The sequence below is a fragment of the Pipra filicauda genome, unplaced genomic scaffold (genome assembly GCF_003945595.2).
Source record: "Pipra filicauda isolate LSUMZ 115617 unplaced genomic scaffold, ASM394559v2 scaffold17_size4572894_pilon, whole genome shotgun sequence".
Lineage (NCBI taxonomy): Eukaryota > Metazoa > Chordata > Aves > Passeriformes > Pipridae > Pipra > Pipra filicauda.
The window spans coordinates 3,983,207-4,010,068 of record NW_024104287.1 but is presented as its reverse complement, the minus strand read 5'-3'; the positions used below and the strand labels follow the sequence as shown (position 1 = coordinate 4,010,068).

Sequence of the window (26,862 nt, the reverse complement as noted above, 5' to 3'; positions counted from 1 at the left end):
AGGATTATCTCTAAAGAAAGAATGAAGCAAATTCCTATTAATGCAGTTTACTTCAAATCAATAAAACTAATTAACATTACCTGTGCCCAGTGTGTTCTAAACACTATCATGCATGTTTCTGGGTCAACACCCTGCAGGCGGGGAGCCTGCCGATTTTTGCTGATACTGGTTCCAGAGGACATTATAAATTTTCCAAAGGTCAAGTCAACTAGGCCATGCTGAATTCTTTTAAATCCACCAGTGAGCTACAGATGTTCAAGCGTCATGATGAGATTGATATTGTGTCCTGAGCTTTAGTATCCACAGAAATCTGTTAAAAAGAAAACAAAACCAAACTGAAACGCACGTATACCTATGCACATCAAATTATAGCGCGTAACAAAAAAGAACATAATTAGAGAACATTAAAACATTTTTTCTTTTAATTCTGTTTGAGGTTAGAATTTTTTAAAGTATGTTATATGGGACCAATCTCAAACTTTCGCTCATGATAACAGCTTACAGAGCTCAAATTTTTGAGATCAGTGACTGAAATAAGGTGCTACTGAAATAAACAAGTACAACAGAAGCTTATGCAGTAAACATCTTATGCAAGTCACTACATTTTTAGTTTTTTGTTATGATACTTTTGCCATCCGAACATATTTCTTCAGAGTCACTTAGTAACTAATGCTGCATAGAATTACACAGGTAAAAAAAAGTACAGATTATTTCTCTATTTTTTTTTAAAAATAATATTTCCAATAACAGAAATAATTATAAATACTTAGAAGTTTTCTGCCAGAAACCATATCATAAGCAGTTGAAAACATCTGTAGAGCACCATATTCACATAAAAGGGTGCATCTGTATCAATACCAAAGTAAACAAAACTAAACAACATAAAAGATAAAACCTTTATGTGTCCAAAGCCAAATAAATTGAGATGTCATATTAAAGGACTATGAGAATAGGATGAAACATTGAAACATTCCTTTCATCCATTATTTAATATCCTAGATATCTGAGTATCAAAGTAGTTGCACACCTGCAGGGGAAAGTTAAAATGAAACAAAGACTGGTATCTTCCAGATATTTGAGAGGCTTAAGAGAACATATTATTCCCTCAAGCACCAATATCTTAGTCACATAGTCCCCCGCTTTCCTTCTTACCCTCCATAAGGTTTACATTTTTATTCTCCTTTTTGCAAACCAAGTAGGCATTTAATTTATTTCAGTTTGGGACCAAGGGGGGGGGGAAAAAGGCATCCAACAACAACCAGAATTTTTTTGTACCATAAGCTGCCAAAGCCCATACAGGAATACTTTGCCAGTACAGAAGGGACTTCCCTGCACATACCCTAAAAGATGAAAATCTTCTCTCTCTAGTGGACATCTCTGCTAGCACAGGAAAACATACAGCCTGCCTCACAAGTAACAGCAACTTTTGCCATTTTCAAAGAGTCCAAAAACATACAGGGTACAACTTTTAAGATTTCTGAGGCAAGCAAAAATGAAAAAATGGTTATGCATTTCTCTCTGTGTATATATATTTATATATGTACACATATATTCATATGTTCAAGATTCAATTGCATGATCAGCCTCCCCCTTCCATCCTAACCCTTGCTTCTTTCAGCATTTAAGATGCATTTCCTATGCACTTGCTAAGCATTCTCATCAACACAATCTAGTCCATCCCTTTTGCAGGTAACATGTTCGAGCGTGAAGAAGCCAGCATAACCAGCATAAATCTTGCACAGTTTATCTGTTTGGGTAACACCACTTCCAGAATGAAGCTGGCACTCCAGATAACAAACCGTCTGGAGCCAGATGCACTGGGGAGTACTGTGCAAAACCAGTGAGAATTAGCTTATGAGAGTCAGCCAATGCTGGAAATAGAAGGAATCCCTAACAAAGTGTCATCAAATTTTATCCCCGTTGTCCTCCTGCTCCACCCACACTTCTCACCTGCCTAACTCTTCCATGCTTATACAGGTCTTACACTTTCAAGCATTCTCCTTCCCAACAGCTTGTTTCGTGTGCTCATTTACCTGAAGGCATCTACCTGTATACTGCAACTTCTTAAACAGTCCTGAAAAATGAATTGTACTATTTCTCCATTACTGATGTTCCTGTGTCGGGGGGGAAAAAAGTAACATACAAACAAATAAACAAACCCCAAAACAAAAAAAACCCCACACCAAAATAATCAGAGATTTGAGAACCCAGCTTCAGACCTGGGATCTGGGAGGTCTTATCGACTTAAGCAGGTACAACCATAAATTATATACACAACTTCTGGCAACGTGCTTTGAGCTCTGTGAGTTCATCATTCCTACCAAAAACCTCTCAGGAACCAAGATGCATGCTTAGACACCATTTAGAAAAAGCCTGCTCTAAGCAGCTTGCCTAATACCATATCTAATAATCCAAGGAATACTTAATTGACATATTCTTCAGATCACCTGCCCACTTCCTGCCAATTCCCTTTTTGTTAGCACTCTCCTTCAATCAGAAATCTTTCCATTGCTGTAGAAGTCCAGCAGACTCCTCCAGGCAAGAGTGTCCTTCACTGCACAGCCCTGATTCACCCTTTTAGCAGATCTGTCCCATGCACGAAGCAAGCAGCTTTGGAAAAACTAATGTGATTGTGTAATTAAAGATGGTATCAGAAGGTGTAGCAAGAGAACTTAATTAACAAAGCAGAGGCAAGCTCAGTTCTGGAATTCATGAGTTGCTTGACTGGGCAACTTAGAGGTTGTTTCAATGTAGTCTTTGTGTGTTGTTTAAGAATTTAAATAAAAGAAAATGATATTACACATTTAGCTATCACATGAGAAATTCTGTCAGCAGCACAGCAGTATGACACCAAGAGTAGAATCGGAAACTTCAGATCAGCTTGCACTATTTCAGTTAAGGGAGATTATGGTTTTCTTCGAGAATTCTGATAAAAATCAGAGATCAGTGATGTAAGACTCTCCAGATGCATGCAAAGCTCTAGGATGTTACCACACATGGGCAACCCAAAGCTATTTAAACTGTTACCCTCTTTTTTCCTGTAATCTGTTCTGTGTCCTCCTTGGCCTTCACTATTTTCTTTATGCATCTTTTTTCTTTATGCATCTTTCCTATCCCAGCCTCAGACACTACTTCTCAAACATCAACACAGTACTCGTTCCCTCACCGTAAGACAGACCCTCCTTTAAATAACTACCCTATCTTGCAGCTCTCTAAACAGACTTTTTTGTGGTAAAGGTCCCATACTGGTGCTTCAGCTTCCGGAAATATTGCCTACACTCTGCAGCTATGAGAAGACCTCAAGTGAACAGAAATGGTACATATCTCGCCACACATTCAAAATACACCAAGATGCCAAGAGGTCCAGTGACAGAGTCACTGTTATGTCTCTGTGTCCAGTAGGAAAGCTCACTTTCCACAACAGAGCTATTTAGTTACTGGACTTTTGTGTTAAGAGTTTATAACCACCACTATGTTACTGAACACCCAAGTCCTGTCTTTGTTAACAGCTTACTGCCCAGGCAGATGACTGCTACAGTCTGCACTTGTAGTACAGACATCTCTTCCTACACAAGGATATCCTAAGTCTAGTCAACATATATAAAGAACAGATACAGCTCTGGCGAAATAAGTCTTCAAGACAAGCAGGTACCCCCTCATCTCCTCCACATCATCCCCTAAGGTCTTATTTATCCAAGATATTTAAGAACTTCTTGCTCTTTCCAAGTCCCAATTTGGGCACACTCAAATGACAACACAGGGAGTTCTCAGATACACGGGCCATTAACAGCTGCCAGCATATCGATTCAAATTGCATCTTTGTCAGAGTTAGATCAGAACAGCAAGGGCTTTCAGTGTTGCTAACTCGAGAAATGTTGAGAAACTTTTTAGGAAGGTCTCCTCAAGCTGATGTTTCATGCGCCGTCTGGTCCATTAACTGTATTTGTTATTACAGGCACAAACACTATCCCACTGCTTGGCACAGATCTTTGGGAGTATGTGACTGACAAACTGTAAAATGGCAAATTCATCTCCAGTATTTATGTACTATAAATAAAACCTCCACCTAACAGTATACTGCACATACATACAATCACAGTGTTAAAGCCACTTACCGCTTTATTAACAAATAATCACAAAAAGATCATTTGTCCTGTGGTGACAAACAGTAACATCTCTAATAGTTCATTCTGATTGTTTACTCCTACTGCACAAAGTCATCATAAACAGTCTGTACAAAGCATCAAATGTAAGAACAAAAATAGCAAATTTAAATTATTAGCAGAAAACAACTTGCCTGCAGCAAACATTGTTGATGAGGGCTAGGTTCGCTTGCATCTAGCCCAGCTATTGGATCAGAAATCTGACAGTAGTCGAAGAACACAGACATTACCCTCACAGCCACCAATTCTACGGTTTTTAATCATCTCTAATCTAAAAGTAACAAGACAGCAACAAGCAGACTACAATGTGCAATAGTATTTCTAAGTTCAAATCAATTCCTTTAAGGAAGCAAATATTTCCAGTTTCAAAAGTATCTTGGGATGCTGGGATTTCCTCAGTAATACAAAACACTGTTAGATTGTGCAGGCTTCAAAGACTCCAAACTCAGTGTTTCAAAAAGCTTTTGACAACTTAAGTGGTCACAAAGTAGATTCTAAAAACAGCGTCCCTACTTAAAAAAGGAAACTAAATGGATTGGAAGAGATGCTATCTTTTAAGACACATATCAATCTAAAGTTACTATGCTCTAGTTATAGCAGCAGAAGCAGGCAGATTATATTAATTGCAAGCAGATTTTGTGACTAGACCAGACAGTAGGTTTACTTGATCATTTTGCAAGATGCAATGTGCAACAGTAACTGCAACATCACATTATTCTCTGTGAAGTAAAAAACTAACTCCAATTAAACAGGGCAAATAACCTGATCACAATGAGTCCAAAGGTGAGAAAATAAATTAATTTATAAAACATGGATTCATGGAGGAAAAGGTAGGAGTGAACTTGGGGGTCACTAAGAACAATAGTACCCATTTATTTTAATCAGTTCATGGTTAACATCTTACAAAAATTTAGCCTTTTGTCTCTGCTAAATCCTGATTAAGTTATTAATCTACCAAGTGTGAACACACCTCTCATGAAGGCCATTCAAAATTCTACTTCCAAAAGCCACTGTTCAGTTTAATAACTTTACTCTGCCACACAATAACAGAACCTTCTTAAGCAGGTAAATCTTTCATATCTTATCTATCAGTTGTTTAACTGTATCACAAGGTCAAGTCCACTTACATATGCCTTCTAGAGCTATTTCAATTACCTGTACTGACAATACTCTAATTCCTTTTCTCCTACATGAGGTACCTGCCCCTACCACTAATGTTTTATGTATTTAACAATCCCCATGTGGAACAAGAAGCACTAGTGTACATCTCACATGCATGAGGAACTGAGGTTCAAAGAGAAAAGTCACTATTTCTCCTAAGATCTTCCTATATTCTCTTTGTAACTGGACAAGAGCTTTTGAAATTAGGCAGCTAATTTCCACTTTCATAAACTTTGTTGGTTTCATATTAAATACCTTTCAATGTAGACTCAGGTTGGGGTTTTTTTCTTGCAAATCAGGTCAAGTGTTGCATATACAAACATATTAGGAGGCACCTGTCTCTCCTTAAGCAGTAGCAAAGTTGTACAGTCACATACATAGGTTTATAACCACATCTGTGCAGTCTCTGGTAAGTGAAGAGGATGGAAGAGAGTAGAAAACTTCAGTACAACTCAGCCTATTCCAGTCCAAAAAAAAGCAGCAGTCCATAACTGTGCTGGGCAGCTTTACTTTAATGAGATTGAGACCCGGTCACTGGACTCATGGAGGATATCTTCTTGCAGTTCTCCTCCAGAAGTCTGTAAGTCCTCAACCCTTTTACACAGCTGATTACAGGGCTGAACTCCCCCGTCAACAAAAGTACTTATTTTACTGCAATGTACACTGGAAGAACAGCCTAGCAAGAATCCCACTGGAGTGTCTCTTCTCAAAAGTCTCACCTTTGAATTAAAAAAAAAACAGCACAGAAGTTTGCAAGATTGGGGTTTCCAGGGCAATGCATAACAAAACATACACAGCCTAATACAGTAAGGTAGGCACAAAATATGCTGCAAGGCTCTTGACTTTAATTATCACAGTTGTCTTCTGTTGAGAGGTTAAGATGCCATGTTCTCCAACAGTTCAGGAACATTAGTGTCCTTCTTGCAATAAGACATTGCACACTTTTGCTGTACTAACCAAAGCTCTGCACCCTGTCAGCCCAGGTAAACAAGAGCAAACAGAGAAACCTTGACAGCAGTGAAAGCAACAGCATATATCAAAGTGTTTTCATGGATTAGTGTAGCATAAAAGGGGCTTGAAATTAGACCACTTCAAAGAAGTAGGGGGAAATTATATGATCTTACGCACAGGTATGCAATCACACCTCTGCAGTCTCTGATAAGTGGATGAGGGAAGGTAGGAGAAAAGTGAGTGGCAAATTTTCGCAAGCCTCAACTTAGTTCCAGCTTAAAAGGGACCTTGTTCAGGGTTTGTTTACTTTTGATTGAAAAGAAAGCCTTCTGCACAAATTTGTTAGCTTTTCTTTAGGGACTGTGATTAGGGAGAGGGTTTAAATTTTATTAACATCAGTGTTTCAAAGGAAGACATCAATCCTTTCAAAGGAAAGGATTCATAGTTCTTGTGCAAAGTTTCACTGCAAAAGCAAAACCTATGAAGAACAGTCATATCCCCATCCTAAATCTCCTATACAATCTCCACCAGAGTGCAGAAGGATTACAGGATGCTCACTGGAGATCAGTAGGTCTGTGGTAGGCAAGCAAAAACCATCAGTGGTTAAAAGTCACTGCATCAAAGTATCCTCATTTTCATTGTCCTACTCACCTTCAGAAGCTCTACTACCAAGAAAGCTGAAGCAGATTACTAGAGGAACAGTTTAAACTACATGAACAATTATTTTCCCTCTTCATTTGTTCTTTCGTGTTTCAATGCTTCAGTCCAACAATTGTCCTGTCCTTTGTATGCCTCAAGCAAACATTTCACATTTAGTCAGCTTTTTTCAATCTAGCTTTTCTACCCAGTATTTCAAAGACACTATGCTTTTTCATGTGTAGGTGTGAGAAGAGATAAAGCTACCTGTTTAAAATCCTAACAGAGAACAAGTCACCACAAATTGTAAAACAATGTAGTTAATCAAAGTATCAATCTGTTCTCATCAAGCACAATTTAACCCAACCTGTTAACATGAACATCTTGTGACTTGTCCCCAAAGAGACTGCCTAACAATTTATCTCATGAGAGACACCACACACAGTATGGTTTATAATGAAACAAAAATATTACTGTCCCATCTAAAGTCAGCCTGCTGCAGTTAAAAACCACAATTCATCTTTTATCAAATGTCTGTGGAGCTACACAACTCACACGTTTATTGCAGATTCACATTAGCTCAACTAAGCTCTTCATGTGATCTATATAATCCTGTGGTATTACACATTAGGAGGTCCAGGTTAGGGCATTGAGTAAGTACATGGTTGTCTAGACACATGAACAGGCAGTTCCCCCACAGTAAACAAGCAGCAGTGACAGCAAAGAGGCCCAGCTGACCGCCCCAGTTCAGGAGTGCTACAATGGCATAAACGGGCTTGATCAACTCTTGCTGGCAAGCCTATGCACTGGGACACAGGCTAAGCCAAATCCCAAGCCCTCAGAGACTACTACTGCATTTTGGGGTCAGCCAAAATGAAAGAACAGAGACGCTGGTTAGGTAGTGTGGTCCAAAAGGTATTGATGGGTTAAGCTAAAACTACCCAGAGTGGGTCCAGGAAGGTATCCAGCTAACCAGCAAAGACAGTTCACCAAAGAGCACATTTCCAAAGCTAGAGAGATGGTGGCGATTGCTCAAGAAAACAGTAATTAAACAACACAAAATACTTGACAGAGACCTTGACCTCCTCAGGGAGGGCCCCATTTACCTGTTACACCACAGGGCATGTTCATCTATCACAGGAATTTGCACACAGGCAATTTCACTGGATCTCGAGAGCACAAAATCACTGAAGTTGCTCTTGCAAAGTCCCAGGAGAAATGAACTACACATTCATATCCCTGGGTCATAAATCTGAAGCAAGGGAGAGAAAAAAAATTAGGTTGCTATTCAAGTGGTACAATTTGTTCCTTTTATATAAGAAACATAACAAACCTGTTTCTCTGTTGTATTTGATCTCCTCACATTTGGCCTACTACAGAAAGGCAACAATTCAGTAACAATTAGAGGCTCAAAATACAGATTACATTGGTTGAAAACTTAAGAATAAACTAGCAGCTAGGGTTCTTAAAATCTAAAATAGATCTCTCTCTATTTTTAGTAGAGCTCTGGCACAGTATGACTGAGGTATCTTGTCTGCTACTAGCAGACAGCTGCTACAAAAGGGATATTAAAACCTTAAACTAAACTTGGGGAAAAAAAACCTTAAAAATAGCAGTTCAGAAAAGTTCACTTCTACCTACATACTAAAGGAGGCAGATGTCATTGAACTGAAATCAATTCAAAGGCTTTAACTTTGTTGGCTCATTCCCACATCACTACCAAAACTGATGACCCCAGAAAAGCCTGTTTCTATAGAAAACCAAGTAATTAAAATGTTGTACTGTGTGAGACAGGCATTACAAATCTCAGTTTAAAACTTTGTACTGTGAGTGTGCTTTCATACCAAGCTTCAAAGAGAAACAAAAACAACCCCAAAGGGCATAGCACACGTCACTCAATGAAAGGTACCTTCCATTCCTTGATTTAGAGGTAAATTACAAATATCAGCTGCTATGTCTACACTAGTAATTTTGTTGTGTCATAATTGAAATGAATTACTGGTAAAAAATAGCTGTTGTCAACTTTCCCATCTCTACTGAGAATTTGTACAGGGTTTATTTCAAAATTCATCACTATCCAGGAGTAGGAGGGAGTAACGCATCAGAAAGCAGATATTTAACAAAACCCACTTTATGTTCTGGCTATGCTAGTGGAAGAAGGAAATCAAAATGATCAATACACTCTGCAGCATCAATTTTGCTTTTCAAGATAATTCTGACATCTGTGTGACATACAAACCTGGCCCCAGCCTCCTCATAATTTAGGAACCCAGATGCTTCTTCAAGTTGTGATGCTGAATTGAATGGAACATCTTTTTTTTTTTTTACATTTTTTTAAAAAGGTAAAACAGTGTCCATAGCCAAAAGTATAAAATAAATTCATAGGAAATTATTAAGTTGCCTTTCTACAAAACCTTCTTGACAGGAAGATGAATGAGAGCAGTAAAGCAGTAGACTCCATACTCTGAAGATTTAAAGCTATTTTCAGAACACTAGTGTACAGAATAGGAAATACTACCTTCCCAAGAGAAAGATGGTCTAGAGAAATGTTATCAATATACCTGTAATTATCATATGTAGATTACAGAAAACAAGATTAAGGTATATATTTTATGGCTACAGCAATAATACGTAAGAAGATTTTTCAAGTGATTTGTAGAACATGTCAAATTACTCATTATAATAAACATAAGAAGTCCAAGAATAATGTTCTCAAGTCTACAAAGTGACATTAAAGAAGATGTGTACGCTTCCAGCACTAATCCATAATAAAATGCAAATACACATATATTCTAAACATTCTGTGTTTCATGATAAAGAAGCCACAAACTTTTGTTTATAATTTCCAAACTCTGAGATGATTCTGCAGGTTCTAAATATAGTTCAAGCACAAGAATCAGCAGTAAAACACCATTATGACTATCCTGATTATTTGATCGATAAACCAACAAACCAAACAACAAGCTTCCCAAGTGGATTGTTGCCAAGTTTTCACTGAGAAAAGAACTTCTGCTTCACAGATGGAATTGCTCTCCTGTTCACATGCACATGATACTTCTCTTTATCCCTCTTTCAAACTAAAAACACCAGAAAAGGACAGAATATGCCATAAAATCAAAGCTGAAAGGTGTAGAACGGATATTGCGTAGTTGTTAACATAATACTCACTCTAGAAGCATTTTTATTTCTCCAAAACTTAATGTGCAATACAAAGTTCTCTTTGTCCTGGAAAAAATGGGTTTATAACTCTGTCTAAATTTAGGTAGCTATCTATCACACAAAAAACCCTTTTATACTTCTTGGTATGTTCATTATAGTACACAGACTGCAGTAATTGGCCAGATAACTGGAATTTGTCATTTATCTTTCTGTACATGATTAACTGAAACTACTCACTTTAGAGAGAATTACCACCCCAAGGTACTTATCCACCAAGTCAACATGATTTCCTACACTCTGAAGTGATAACATGTTAGTGACATGATGAACTAATGAACGAAGGGAATGAGCAAAAGCATATCACTACAGAGCTTCAGAACAACTGTTTCAGTGCACTGTAGGATGACAGAAGCTCATCACAAATTACTCCTTAAACCTAGTCAACTTAACGAGCTACTGAAATCTGAAAGGTCATTTTCATACCTCACCCTATGAACAGGTATTGCCTGATAGCAGACAGGGCCTCATGATTAAGTGCTATATTTAGTGGATTGATACTTTTGAATGTAAATGTACTTCTGTGGTCTTTTTTTCCTTCTTCAAAAAAATAAAAAGGAGAATAGAAAGAACAGAACACTGTGTGAACCAACATTGTTTGCTTCAGATATCTATCTGCAATTTAGCTTGGAGAAAGCTCCAGAAGCTAGTGAACTTCCTTTGCCCTAAATTATGTTCAAGGCTTGGCAAAGAGAAAAGCACTTGCAAAATTATTTTTATGATTATCAATTCCCAAATCTGAGGAAAACCACTGACTAAATATTACTGTTTAAGATGAGACCAACAAATCACTATAGCACACTGTTTGCTGAAGAACAAGGATGAAGAATAATCAAATTCTGTGATTAACGAAGATGAAAACAAAAGGAAAAAAAAGGCAAAATGAGCACTCCTTACAAAATCCAATCATGTCCCTCCAGTTTCCTGTTCCCATAATGCACAAAACCCCAGGTATTAGGTCTCATAGAAAACTGCATAAGAACACTGTTTTTCTTCTCCCTTTTTATTCTAACTCAGAGCAGACAAGCAGAACTTGAAGATTCATTTTATATTAATTCCTACAGCAAAGTCAAGAACCTCAATAAAATAACACTTCCCTATCTGTGAGCATAGATCCATGAAAAATCAACCTCTCCTCCCGCAGTGACACCCTTATTTAAAAATATTAGTACAGATTTGCAAGTTGGGTGGACTTTGACAGATTATGGCTTTCTCTCTGTACATTAAAGTTTTTGCTTTTAATACATATGGTAGTAAACAACAAAATCCAAAGTGGATTGTTGGCATTTTTATGATGTTTAGTGCATAAAAAGCCAGATCAAAGAAAAATTTACATGTTATTTATATTTCCATTTCTGTTTAGTTTCATTGCATTTTCTACAGGTGGTAGATATTTTTCCCTTGAAGCTTCTCCAGTTTTCCTAGGAATAAAATTATTTGTGTTGTGTAAACAGTGTTAAGTTGGCCATTATGCAGAGTAAAAATTAATGATTCATCTCTGATACCCTAAGACAAGTCTGCTCTTCTATGAAAATACTTTACATTCTTACACCACCCAGTCTTGTGCAAATGGAAACTGAGTGACATCACAGCATCTTCTGTTCTTGTAACTACCTTTCCTGGCTAATGAGACATACGAATGCACTGGCAAGAAAAGTAATACATATAGTCTATACAACACCTGTCTTAGACATGTTGCCAGCATGCAAAAAAAAAAGAAACTGATAAACAATCATAGGAACAATTGGGGGGGGGAAGGGAACGACTGAGGTAATCTGACACTTTCATAACAATTCTTACAAATTCTTTCAGTCTTGCCTTTGAACCTTTGAGAAAACATGAACAGAAATATAGGTGTCTTTCTAGTCCAGCAAGGAATGAAGATAAACCAGTAACCTGAACACCCTGGAGGGTAAATGAAGGCAAATAACCTAACAAATTGCAAAGAAGACTATTCATCTCATAAAAGGAGTGCTCTGGAAAACACCAAACCTAACAAATATACCTATTAAAAAGTGGAGTAAGTATCAGAATGAAGTAAAAATAAAATGTAATTACTATTTGAACCTTTTAAAACTTGGAATGATCAATATTGAAGGCCTACTAAATAAGGGAGTTGGATATCAGCCCTGGCAGGAATGCTTCTTGGTATAGATAACCAAAAGCCAAACCACAGCCTCTCCCATCTAATTTTGTAACACCTATGGAGACAGGCGTGGGAATGCACAGGTTCCACCCATCAACAGGTTGTTCTTCTTCCTGCCTGCACAGCTCTGAAAGTGGGGAGTGTCTGTGTATGTCTTCGGGAATCCTGCTTCTTCTCACCTCTACTTCTGCCCTTCCGTCTGAGGCTGTTGGAGCTGCAGAAGCTACAGTACACCAAGGTTTGGGGAGTTTTTCAAAGTAGTTGGAGTGTTCTCTTATCCCCTAGGCCTGAAGTCAAGTACCTCTCCTCTGCCATTTCGTCTCCTTAATTTTTCAGTTCACCTTTACAATTTCCTTGAAAACTGGTAATAGATGTGCTATCCGAATTTGCAAACTGAGCCTTATGCAAAGTCAGATCTGACACACAAGTCCTCAGAGAGCTCCAAATGAGAACCACAAGCTACAGGCAGAAGCAGTTCAAAGAGGCATGAGAAAGTCTGTCTGTATGCACAGGCCTTGAGTGCTAGTCAGCTGTAACCACTGAATGTTTGGAACTGAGATCTCAAACTTTACTCCTGAGGATATGGTTCTTGACACTGAATTACAAATTTATGATTATTTTTTCAACCTCTCAACTGAAAGGCGAAAAAGACTATGAGAGTTAGAAAGCCTATGTCAAACCAATTTGTTGTTTTCATGGACCAGTTACGAAGTACTTTACTACGTGCAAAATTGTTACATCATTCACCAGTTATCCCTCTGCTGAAACAAAACTGTCATCACATATATTTCCATCTCCGTTCTGTCTTCAAGTCCTCCTTGCCTCATAGACACCATTTTACTTGCACTGTAATTCATGACATGGCCACTCCAATAATAAAGCCCTTCACCGTTGTTTCCGAATATGTCATCTCTCCACTAGGTAGTGTTGTGAGATCCCTGCTGGTCTCAAGAATACCTGTACTCTGAAGGACACGAACCTTCAGCCCTGAGAGTCACAGAATGTCTCAGGAGCCCTTCAGTGACATTATGAGAGCATTTGCACACAATCCAGCGTCTGCGATGAAAAACTAAATGAAAATAAATGGTGCTGTAAGTCAGCACTAAACCAAATACATGTAACTAATGACAAATTAATGAAGGATAGAAGAAAACCCTGCCCTTGTGAGACCCCACCCGGAGTACTGTGTCCAGCTCTGCAGTCCTCAGAACACGAAAGCGGGTCCAGAGGAGGATCACAAAGATGACCTGAAGGCTGAAGCACCTCTCCTACAAGGACAGGCGGCGAGAGTTGGGGTTCTTCAGTATGAAGAAGACTCCAGGGAGACCGCATTGTGGCCTTTAATGGGGCTTACAAAACAGAGGGAGAGCGGATAGTCATAGAACAAGGGGGAACGTTTTTAAACTAAAAGGGGAGAGGTTTAGATTAGATGCTGGAAAAAATTCTTTACTCAGAGCGGGATGAGGCACTGGTTGCCCAGAGAGGTTGTGGATGTCCCATCCCTGGAAGTGTTCAAGGCCAAGTTAGATGGGGCCCTCAGCAATCTGGTTTAGTGAAAGGTGTTCCTGACCATGGTGGCAGGATTGAAACTGGATAATCTTTAAGGTTCCTTCCAACCCAAGCCATTCTATGATTCTATGAAAACTTCTCTTCAGGAGTACTGATACGAAAAGTGCACATGTCTACAATTATGGATACCACAATGATCAACCTAACTGGAAAGAAGCGGTCCCCGAAGTTGCCTACACTTGAAAATTCAAGTCCGCTAGATTCCAAGCGGTGGTGTGGCAATGTCCCTCCATCCTCTAAATCAGCAGGACTGGGAGCCAAGATCCATGGTTTTCTCTGACAAAGGAAAAAGTGAGTTTTCCCTGTGACAATGTATCTATCTACCAACTCAACCATCAACAAGATCAACACAAAAAATGAAATACAGTACTGTGACGGATGACTACTAGCATAGTAGATGTACCACCTCTGGTAGCAGTCAGTCAACAGACTCTGTGTATCCATGAGGGTAGTAGCTACTGCTATTACAAAACAGTGCTACAGAGCTGTCCCATCTCACACCCTTCAGCTACAAAGGGGTTTAAATCTTAATTTAAAGTATGGTAAGAAAAGAGATTCAACTTGCACCTCTGGCAACCATTTAAACAAATTCTCTTATGCTAGAGCATATATATCTGAAGTACTGTTATATCATAGAATATGCTGCGTTGGAAGGGACCCATCAGGATCCTCAAGTCCAACTCCTCACCACACATAGGAATGTTGCTCTAGAGAGAGGTGCAATCATTAAAGAACTCAATCCAAGAAGGCTAGTATACATTTTTCAAAATAAAGACCACACGGAAGCAAACCTGAACCAAATCAGCTTACAAGTGGAATGACTGAGTTCTGTTGCCTCAGACACCAGAACCAACCCTGCTCACTCCCAGTCACTGAATCTTATAAACATTTACTAGGAAACCTTCAAAGCCTGAAAGTTTCTAGATGGATTGAACAAGTTTCTTTGGACTCAGACAAGATTGTATGAGCAATTTGCTGGGAAAAAGTATCAAAACTGGACTTAGCAGAATAATTACTTCAAATGTGTTTAACTTCCTCTTACTTGCTGTGAATAGCATGCAGGGCACACACAACAATCATCACGAGCGACAATGGTAACTGCCTGCATGCAAGAGCTCAAGCCAGGAGACTTAACAGTCTCCTCCAGTTCTCTTCCATTTTACATGAGCCTAAGGCAAATCACTGAGCCCAGTTTCTCCCTTAATATATGAGCCACAGAGTTCTGGAGCCCTCTGATTATTATTCAAGCAGTAAGTCATCATTATTCAGTTGACAGTCTAGCTGTTTACCTGCCCCGAAAAATCTCAGAATCCCTATGCACCACACTCAGACTACACACTTAAGACTTACAGCCCCTACTGGAAACTTCTATTTGGCAAAACACTTCTAAACCCATGGCCTACAGGTAATGAATTCTCATCTTACCTTCATTTCTATATTTTGGCACTGTGCAGAAGAGATAAGACACAATCAAGGCCCTCTAAATGAAAAAAAAAAATAAATAAAACACATGAAGTGTTTCAGAACACCAGTGAGAGGATTTCATGCAATGTATGGCTATTATTAGATTGCTATTTTGCTTAGTAGATCAGAGGATATAATCAGCAGATGATGCAGCCATGATTTGCGAAGCACAGCCTTATTAAAAGCTAATGAGATAAACGAGTTAAAATTTACATTTTGCTCCACTGATAAGGTTCATTGGCACACTTAACTCCAACACCATGGTTTGAATATTAAACCCACTTATTAATGTCTAGTAAAGCTAATTATAATGCTGAGTGGCATTAAACTATAATAACCAAGCAGGATGTTAGAATCACATCTTTCAGTATTACTGTAGCTCTGAAGTTAAGTGTTCTGCACGTGGAAATAAATGCCTTTTGAGTTCATGCTGTAAGAAAGTACCAGCCTTCTGTGACTTTTTCCTGACCCTTCTGAGAGCCCAAAGCCATGTTCTTCTAACAATGCAAAAGGCAGGTAAACATCGCTTATTACTATGATTTCAACAGCGTCTGTCTGTCTTATTGCAGTAACAGTAAGGATTAAAAGTATTTTTTTATCTACAATATATGACATTTACACTTGTCATATACTCTCTAAACTGTTTAAATTAACAACAAAAGCCTGGAAACCAAATCTGTTTGATTTAACTCTCCTTTTTCACCATCTTCTGTCAAAACTAGAAATATCACTATAAAAACACCACCATTTACTGAAAAGAATACTGAAAATACAATTTAGGCCTTACACTACCCTATATCTTCTGATGTCGCATCTATGTGAGCACCTCAAGTGGACAACAATAATTTTTAAGGATAACATAAGAGGACACAGGCCATAATATTCTTTCCATTTTAATCTCCACAACGTATCTGTCCTGTGACAGCAATGGAAAGAAGGCAAGACAGGGGATAATTAAGTGCCAGATATCCATGGATCAACAGTACCCAGTGTGAGGACTCACATGTGTCAGTCCAAAAACAATCTCGCATAAGCACAAGCTTGAGATGCACAGTTCCTCTGGGGTCTCCCCATCTCAAGACAAGAGTGGCATCAGCTCTCCTTCCATGAAGAGAGTCATGGAAGGTACAGGACTGCTCAACAGCCATCATTACCTTTTAAAAGTAGAATATACAAAACGAATTACAACAAAAAGCATAAAAACAGTACAGATAAAACCTCCGCTTTTTATTTGTAAGGTAATACTCAAAAGCAGACATTCATTATGCACATAAAAAAGGCATTGCAGAACTCCTAGATTTTTTTTCTTCTGTGAGGCAAAGCGAAAAGGTACTTGCAGTGTGACAATAAAAGAAACTAGCAGAGCAAATCATGTGTAAAACATTAAATGCAACTGCTTTTTGGCACACGTTTTTGTTCCTTTCAATTTATCACCCAATTTAAACATTCAGCTTGTAATGCACTCCATTCCACTTTCTTCAGCCCAGCTTTAAAATACAGGCATGCCATGTTTCAGCAGCAGAAGCAAAGAAATGCAGTGCAGCTCAGAACAAAAAGATTCAGTATGTGCCTTGCTGTGAAGCATTCCCCTGCATCCCTGGTTGTAGGAATCCATAGGTATTCACTGGAACCCCTGAGTCCATGTTGCACAACACAAAAAAAGAAAAGGAGAAAGGCAAAGACAGAGCAGTCTACTTCAGTGGTAGATTCTAGCGCCACAAACTCACTGCCAGATGAGCCTCCACCAGACCCTTTTAGCTACTGAGAGTACAAGTTATGTCAAAGGAACACACACCCACCATTCCCTCTGCCATACTCTTCATATGGTTCCTATGGCACACATCAGCCAAACCTGGAACGGAGTGGGTTTTGAGTGCTCAAATTTATCCCTCCCAAAAATCCGTCTTGAAAATAGATACTTGTGACTCTGGAAAAGCAGAACCATTCAAACCTCTTTGCCTGAGGGAAAATCCTGCCAGTCTGATTTCACAGGAGCAACTCTCTCTACACAGGTTCTTCCCACAGAGTATAAAGTGCCCTCTGCAGTCTTTTTCCTCCAATACATTGCACTAGATGTGGCTTTTCCCAAGCCATTTTATGAGTATGGTTTGTTTACTAAAAGCCTCATCAGAGAAGCTCCTCCAATTACTCTTTCAACTATGCTAATACTTGGTAGGTTATTCTGAATCTAAATGTTTCAATACTTCCCTGCATCTGTAATCAACAGATGCACCTAAAGCATATTATATTTTTAAAAAAGAGACAGCCAGCAGCACAGTATTCCCACAGGCAGCCTTGCCAGGAAAAGATATGTGGTAAATAATTAATTTTCCTAGGTTAACTTGAATTCCAGACTAGCATTTGTGAGCATCAGTGCCATGGAAAGGCAACTAACAACTCTAGTTTGTATTCTTGTCCAGTAAAAGCTTTGCCTTACATGCAAGCACTGATAGCAAAAGTTTTATCATCTCAGAGACAGGAAAAGTAAAGAACACTTACAGAAGTCCAGCAAAGTCTATTCTGTAAAATGCAAAGAACTCGGAACTCTGTGCTTGGCTACTACTGGGGTTTTTTAATTATTTTTTTCTTTGACTGTTGATGTGTCAAACACAGAAAGGTGCTGAGCACCCATGTCAGACTGCAGCACACAAAAGCCTCCAGTATAATCTACCCTAGAAATAATTAAAGACTTCATTCACCGCTTACTATGATTTCTTTTCGTACCTTGCAGGTGTTTGGCAGGAAGGTTGGGGACAATTCCAAACACAGGGGGAGGGTGGCACATTCCAGACAAATCTTCTTTCCAAAACTGATCTTAAGCTTAGCAGTTAAACACAGAAAGGTTTCAAATAGCACATAAAATGTTACAAATAGTACCAGTGTACATTCAGTATTCGTGGCTTGAAGTGACTGAACATTCATACAGACTATCAACTGTGATGCCATATCATTCTTCAAAAAGGTAACTGATTTAATTCTTTTACCACTTCTATTTGTTGCCTCAAAGGTGCTGGCAGATCATAACAGACAAAGAATAGTTCATACAATCAGGTACAAGCTGGCATTTGAGAAAAGGCTTTGCAGAAGGTAGTTCATTTTCCCTGGAAATGGTCCATGAAAATGGGCTGAAAAAATATCTAAATAAATATTTAAGAAACAAACTTCATTAACATATTGCTTATGCATTGATTTATGACAAATCAGGTGTTTCTTAAGTAACTCTATACCTGCTGGTACCCATAAAGGGAATGGAAAAGCCTCTCACAGTTAGTTTCCCTTCCAAGTCATGGAACTCAGTCTAATACCCCTGGAATTTTTCTTCCAAGTTTGATTTTTTATTTGACTCTTTGACTGAGAGCAAAGTTGATGGACCTCAAGATCCTACTTCCTTTCATTTCAGTCGGCTGAATTTTTAGAGGATCAGAATACAGTTATATATTTCTTTATAATGGAGTTGCATTACAACCATGATAAAGAAATGGGAGAAATGTTCTGCTCTGTTCATTACAATCAATAGATTATGTAGCTCAGTCACAAAGCAGAAGGAATTATGAAAAAAGAAAGTAATCTTTAAACTATTAATATTTCCAGAACAACTTTTCTTTTAGATACACGCATTCACACCTCCCAAACACAGCTAATAATGTCAGAAGCCCTGAGATTCATATGGTCAGAATGACTAATATTTACATTAAGCAAATGTATTGCCATAGTAACACAGACACCACAGAGTTATCTACCTGCCACAGCTCACTAAATTATTTAGCATGCCAATACTACAGTGACACTGTGTAAATGATCACATTCATTAAGAGCAGAGTATGTGCTGAAAAACTGAACGTTAGACAGCTATATTTATTGCTATGAAAAAATCCAACAGCACCAGTATTGAAAAAAATAAGCAGAGAGGCACAGAGGGAGGCTCTAGCCTGTAGCAGAACAACACACCTTGAAAATTTTCATCTAAAACAAATGTCCACATCCGCATCCCTGTGCAAAGCAGCACAAACAATAATCTCACTTATGGGACATAAGGCCTATCCGCTGTGGCCAGAACAAACTGAGAAATCAGTTGCTTCCCAAATTACATTTTTGGGTAGTCACTAAATTTATTTAATTTGCATCTTATATTGCCAAAATATTATTCTACATTGTGGGATTACAAGAGCTAGTGCACACAAAATATTCAGAAACAACTATGGCACACCCTGAGAAAGTTGTTGTTCTTCAACGGTCAACAGATTTCTAGTTAGAAGAGAGGTGCGATACTTTGGGTGTTGGTCTGCCACGTCCTCCAAGCAGCAGCAGATGATGGCAGGGATCTAAGTGGTTTGTGTAACCCACTATCTTCAACCTAAGTTAAAGCTTTTGGAAACCTCAAGCACTTCCTGCACTATGGATATTTTCTCATCATATGGAATGGCAGAATCAATGACAGATCAAGAAAACAAAGGGACAGCTCAGGTCAACTCTTGTGACCAGATGGATTTCTTCCATTTTTATCAGCTATAGCCCCTTCTTTTATTGGGCACAAAAGAAGTCTCTCTTTGAATTCAAAGTAGCAAAGACACCACTTAAGAAGCGCAGCACAAAGATCCAGGCACAAAATTAACCCAGCCCAGCTCTAACCAACTCCTGTTCTCTCTGATCTTTTTAATTCTTCACGGGCTCGATTTACATTATTTCAATGCAAGAGAATGCTTTAAATAATTTCTTCTACTAAATTTTTATGAAAATAAGCCTGGCATACACCCTTCTCTTATTACTCACTTGCATGGAAATGACACAAAGTCCTACTTAAAGACATTTTCATGGTACTAGCAACAATCAAATCCAGCCTCAAACCAATAGATTACCATAACAGATACTCATGTGGAATTTGACCTTGAGAGACACAATTTTCGAAATATTGAAGTGTTTGGGCTGTTCTCCAGAGAGAATACTGCTTAAATAACAAGAGTCTGCTTGTCTTTAGCAAGTTATTTTAATTAAGAATTATTTAAGAACTGAGTTGGTCCTCCAAAAAGTTTAATACCGAAAAGTTTACTGCCTACAAAAGTCAGGTCATCTCCCAAAAGTACTTAGGTTGTGAACCTCTATATGGAGTTTCCACTCAGTATGCCACTTGAAATTGTGGGTTTAACAGAATGTCTGCTGTTTGTGGAGAAATATCTGTATAAGATGAATACTGCTCTTAGGATTGTCAATATATAAAGGATCGTATGAGAAGCAAGTGCCTAGCAGACTAATTAGCAGCAAGGAATAGAATTATGCAAAGCCTCCAGATTCCAGCCAGAGCTATCAATTACATTTACATGTTACAAATCACCTTGTCGATGAAGTGCAAGCTGGAAATAGGAAGTCACCTTCAAGTATTCAGCACCTTAAAGCACATTTGCAATGGAGTTAGTGGGGCTATCTGCTTGGTTTGTTGGAATAATTTAAAATGTGCACTAATACTTGAAATGTTTCTATGACAATTGAGCACCCAGATAAAGTGGCTGAGATAAGCCTTTACAATTATAGATAAGAAAGACTAAGCAAATAATAGAGGTATCCAAACACTAACCTTAAAATCCACTTAGGTTCAATTTTCTCTCACAACTTCCATCCTTCCAAGCTTATAACTAAGAGCACTAAAATGTCAGTCCTGCTACATAAACCACAATTAATTCTAAACACAAAACCTGTGTTCTGTTTTCAAGCCAACAGTGAGTAGATGAACCCCAAAAGTAATGGCAATCCACAGAAATACTGGCTGAATTTCATTAGGTTTGGCTCAGCACCACTACCACTGAATCCAAACTGTCTTCTACAGAACAATTCAAGTAGCAGCAACACAAACCACTTGGGGCTCCAACAGGAATCCCTTACCTATCAGATGTTTCTGCATGTGCTATGCGTGGTGCTACAGTATGCTAAAATAAATCTTTTCAAAACCTAATATTAAGGAAGTTTAACGTGACATCAGCTTACACACAGCAGAACAAGAGCTAATAATGACTGCAGATGAAGCTGAACTGAATTCAGGCAGAATGGGCACCTCTGTGCTGAGCCTCTCAGTGCTTTCCATTCCAGGAACACATCTCCAAGATGGTTCTATACAGCAACTGTTTCTTAAGTTTAGTTCTTATCAGGCAAAACTGGTTGCTGTTAGTTGCAGTGAGACACAGTGACTTGCGAAACATTAAAGACAGATTTTATGTAGTGCTGTGCCATGTCATGCCAACTCCCAACACACCTGAACTATTTTCAGATCTGCAGCATGGTTAGTTCACAGTTCAGATAATCTGACGACATACAACTGTGAGCTGACATTACACATGTATGGTCAATATGGATTATGAACATTTTGCACATCATAAATTATGAAATTATATAATCTGACATAAAGCACACTGCACAACAAACAAGATTTCTTTTAGGTTTTCCCAGTAATCAAATGTAACTGCTATTTGAATTCTCTTAACCACTACACAGAGTAGCAGGTTCAGAAGAAATGCAAAGTATGAAATTTCAGTATCACTTATCTTTAAAATATGACTTTACAGCAAAATGTTTTTATTGTATGAAAGATAAGTATATACAACAAAATCTCACCCCCTATAAGGCTTTTGCATGACTGTTGTAAATAGACCTATCACACACATAAAAAAGTGAATTAAGGTCTACCTGAGCCCAAACCAGCACAGTACCAAAATCCCAGATCTGTGGAGCACCTTGCCAAAAAACCAAACAACTTCATACAAAGAGAGTTAAGAGCCGATACTGAGGTTTTGTTTGTTTTCAAGGTGTTGCAGTATCTGCTAAATACAACTAGCAAGAACATCCTAAGTGTTCAGATGACTCATCAAAATCCATGGGAAACAACCACAGCAAAGACTCTGCAGCTACAGCTGGAGAGTGAGAGCTGCTTTTATTTTTACTAACCCAGAAAGACGATTTCCACATTCTACTCTCCTTCTCAGCCAGAATGGGAATGGAGCCTTTTGTTAGGGTTAGCTCTCACACTGGCAACTGCTTTTATACATAGCAGGAAGACTGAAGAGGTAGAGTAAAGCTTAGTATTACTGCCTCAAGCTCAGGACTTTAAAAGGAGTACAGTCTTTTCCCACTTTGCATACCACAACAACTCAAACAACTCCCTAGAGTAACAAACTCTGCCCTTTTCCCCTTCCCTCATGCCCCCACAATGAAAAAGTATCATTGCCATGTTCTCTGACAGAAACTTCCAGTCCAGACACACCAAACAGGATTAAGGAAGGCATACTCTGCCCATCACTGAGATCCTATCTTTTAAGCCATGATTTGCTTGTAGCTCTGAATTTCTCCCGCACTTTTAAAACTACTTATAACAATCAAAAAGACCTCCGAGATCATCAAGTTCAACCTTTGACCAAACACCATCGTGTCAAATAAAACATAACACCAAGTGCCACATCCAGTCATTTCTTGATTACTCCCAGGGGTGGTGACTCCACCACCTCCCTGGGCAGCTTGTTCCAATGCTTAACCGCCCTTTTAGTAAAGAAATTCTTCCTGATGTCCATCCTAAACTTTCCCTGGCACAGCCTGAGGCCATTTCCTCTTGTCCTGTCACTAACTGCCTGGGAGAAGAGGCCGACCCCACCTGGCTACAATCTCCTTTTAGCAAGTTGTAGAGTGATAAGGTCACCCCTGAGTCTCCTTTTCTCCAGGCTAAACACTCCCGGCTCCCTCAGCTGTGGCTCATAGGACTTACTCTCAAGACCCTTCACGAGTTCTTTTGCCCTTTTCCAGACATGCTCCACCACCTTAATGTCCCTCTTGCAATGAGGGGTCCAAAATCGAACACAGTTCTTGAGGTGCAGCCTCACTGGTGCCGAGTACGGGGGAGAATCGTTGCCTTGGTCCTGCTGGCCACACTATTTCTGATTCAAGCCAGAATACCATTGGCCTTCTTGGCTACCTGGGCACACTGCTGGCTCATGTTAAATGGCTGTTGACCAGCACTCCCAGATTCTTTTCTGCTGGGCCACTTTCCAGCTGCTCTTCCCAAGCCTGTAGCAATATGCCTGGGGTTGTTGTGACCCAAGGGCAGGACCCAGCTCTTGGCCTTGTTGAACCTCATACTGCTGGTCCATGGAGTCACAGCCCATCCAGATCCCTCTATTGAGACTTCCTACCCTCCAGCAAATTAACACTCCTGCCCAACTTAGTGTCATCCGAAAACTGACTGAGGGTGCACTCAATTCCCTCATTCAGATTATCAATAAAGCTATTAAACAGGGCTGGCCCTAATACTGAACACTGGGGAACCCCACTAGTGACCAGCCACCAACTGGATGTAACACCATTCACCACCACTCCTGGGTCCAGCCCAATGATCAGGGCAATTTTCTTACAATAATTCCTGCATATCTAGAATAATGCTTTTAATCATTCAGTCATTTGGTGTCAGCTGATCTCCCACAGACAACCTGCCAAATTGCTGAAGGTATTGCGTGAATGATAAAAATAAAATCGGTACAATCAAAAGAAGTGAGTAAAGAAACAGATCAGACAGAACTAATCAATTTTTTCCCCCTCCTCCCTGCACACAAACACACATGCCTCAAAACCCCACTCACAATTGGCACCAGGGGCGCTGGAATAGGATAATACCAGAAGCTCAGTAAAGTAAGGCAGCAGCTATCTAAAGTTTTTTAGCTAAAATAAGAGAGGCCCCCTCATGATGGATGCCCATGAACCCAAAAGTCTTAAATGAATTCAATAAATGCAGAATTTGTAAAAGTTTTGATATGACAGAATTCAACCAACAGAAGACCCATGTCTCTGATTCAACAAAGGCAAGCAGAAATTGTGTGGACAAATCCATGAGGACCTGAACAGACTGCCTAACAAATATAACCTTTACCTAGACTCTACCTCCTAATTCTGTTCGTAAGAAGAAAAAATAAAAATCTGTGCTGTTCACTCCAAATTCCCTTTCACTTAATCTACTTAACCTGAGGCAAGACTGGAACAAGCATTCCAAGCAGGAAGGCAGAAGAACAAAAGGCTCCTCTTCACTCCAAAATTAGATTATTAACACTATTTTAAACACAATTTTACCAAGCTTACTACACCATTTTATCATAGTAAGTACTTACATAATGCAAAACTCCTATCAGCTTTCTTTGTTCCAGTAAAACAGTTTTCAAACAAACTTAAATATCCAAAGAACTGTAAGGTCCTGTGCCTGGATTGGGGCAATCTCAAGCACAAGTACATTGTTTTTGCACAAAAACATACTTTTGTGTCAAACTGCTCAATTTGAATGCCTGTTGTGTGTGTTCATGGACACTTTTACTGCAGGAGCTCCAAGCAGTGCAGAATTAAGGCAGGGAAGTAACTGCTACCATCCTTTAGTTATTGTCACTGCCTAGTTCAGAAGAACTAGAACTACAACCCATGATCTTCAATGGCTGGTAGAGGAAGAAGAGCTACAGAAATACATGAGACAACAAAGCAAGAGAGAAGAAAAATTAGAGGGAAGTGCAGAGGAAAATGATAGATGCAGGTAAGCAAGGGTCACTTAACAGACCAGTGTCTGTCATCTCTCCCTCCACTTGCAGCATCATTCCTGTGGCACAGCATTTGGTTTATCAGAACAGAGTAAACGGAGCGAGATGGGAATAGCAGAACTGAAGGAAACAAAACCAAGCTTTTTTGTTTTCCAGGCAAAAAGTGATGGAAAGAAATAAAGAAAAACAAGAATGGAAACCAAAAGATACATATACAAGCACAAAATACACACATGGCAATACATATACAAGTCAATATATGTTGCTGTTAGGAGTCAAGCTGCTGCATATTTCATACAGAGGTAGATTTACTCATAAGGTATTTCTAAATTCATGTTCAAACCCCACAGGTGCCTTACCTAAAGCATATCAAGTCCTCAATATCTACACCTTGAACATAAAAATTACAGTTTCAGATGCAGAATCTTGCCATTAAAAAAAATGAAGGATTACATATGCATTAAATAAACCTTATGCCATTTATGTCCTCGATTCTTTATGTGTCAAAACACACACAAAAAAACTCCCCAACTTCCAACAGAATAGAAAGCAAATAAACAAACAAAACCCCCAGACATAGGCCCAGCTTACTATGCATTATTAAAATGCCAAGCACAGTAGGTTGTTAATTTTTCACTTGAAGTAACTGCATAACTTGGTTGGGGAATTATTCAGTTCTAAAAACTCTGTAGCCATTTCGTTTCACCTTTCATTTTCTATCATCCCTAAGTCAAAATCACGTATGCAGTTTAATGAAAAGTAAAGTGCGTAAGTCCTTGAATCCCAGATACAGATGGGATGAGCTGTGAGTGATTTTCTCGCCAAAACTAATAAGCAAGAAAACAAAATAAAAATTGAAATACACAGAGATCTTAGTAAAAGCATAGTAAGTCAGAGGCATTTTTATCACACTGGAAAAAAAATGTCTTCTTTCTATAAACCCAAGATATATTTTCAATCTTTTTGCCATCTATCCATGCTATGCCTCATGAAGATAGATGGTGATAAATGAATGGAAATAGAATGGTGATAGATGAATGGAAAGAGAATGGTGATAGATAAAAAATAGTGACACTCAAGAGTACAAGCAGCTTAAACAGCACTTTGAGTATAAAGATAAGCGTATGAGCAAGAAAATAATTTTCTATATTCCACAAACAAACACAGCTCATCCCCAGGGACAGACTCCTCTTCTGGGAATACCCTCCTGCTATTAACTGAGCAGGAGTCAGGGGCAGGGAATGATGCAGAGTCAAACTTGTGGCAAATAAAAAATTCAACCACAACAGATGCGCGTTTACCTAACAGCTGCTCTCCTGACTCAAACAAAAAGAAGTCTTTAAAAACTTCTTAACACTTAAGCCTCTAACAGATGCTTGCTTAAACAGTCTAGGAGATGGGAAATGTACACACTGACCCCTTTCAAAAGGGTGATTGGAAGATCACAGACTGGGCGACTCTGCTTAATATCCACCTGGGCTGCAATTTGGAGGTGCAGAAGCTGCCACCTGGTCACTTGCACAAATAACTGTTCAGGCTGTGAGCACGCTGAGGGGAGGGCAGCTTGTGCCATCATCTCACTCATCACTTAGGGAAGTGGGAATCCCATTTGCAGGGATCATTTGTGCCAACCACTCCCCTACAGATAATTTAAAGACAATTTTTCTCCATCATGAGATGTTTGCTGCTTTTGTACGCTACTACAGCACATTTTATTAAGAGGCTCAACTAAGATGGCATACCATACAGGTTTAAAAAGAAAGATGTAAAAAAAATATCACTCAGCACAAATTCTCTAATTTGATAGGAGAAGAGCGTTGGGGGCCTATGTCCTTCTCCAGAAGTATCCAGCACCAGGCTTGTCGCAATTAGATTCAAAGCCCATCATGTTTTAGAACACTTAAGAACTTTTTGGAAGTTAGTAGTGACATGGTAAATGAAACATGCTGACAGAGTACACTGTCCTATTATTAGTAACATGCTAGTCGATACAAAAAGAAGAACAAATACT

General features: G+C 38.9%; 1 protein-coding gene across 5 annotated transcripts in view; it reads right to left on the bottom strand.

The window, feature by feature from the left end:
• The window catches only part of FHIP1A (FHF complex subunit HOOK interacting protein 1A), an 87,119-nt gene that overhangs the window by 37,134 nt on the left and 23,123 nt on the right, over nt 1–26,862 (bottom strand). For 4 of the 5 annotated variants that reach the window (XM_027721679.2, XM_027721683.2, XM_027721678.2 and 1 more), the window contains one exon: nt 81–310. In XM_027721679.2, coding sequence (XP_027577480.1) covers nt 81–182 — 102 coding nt within the window. In that variant the 5' untranslated portion in view covers nt 183–310. Of the gene's footprint in view, nt 1–80; nt 311–8,017; nt 8,164–26,862 lie in introns of all 5 variants that reach the window. The other variant, XM_039379870.1, reaches the window with a different exon arrangement.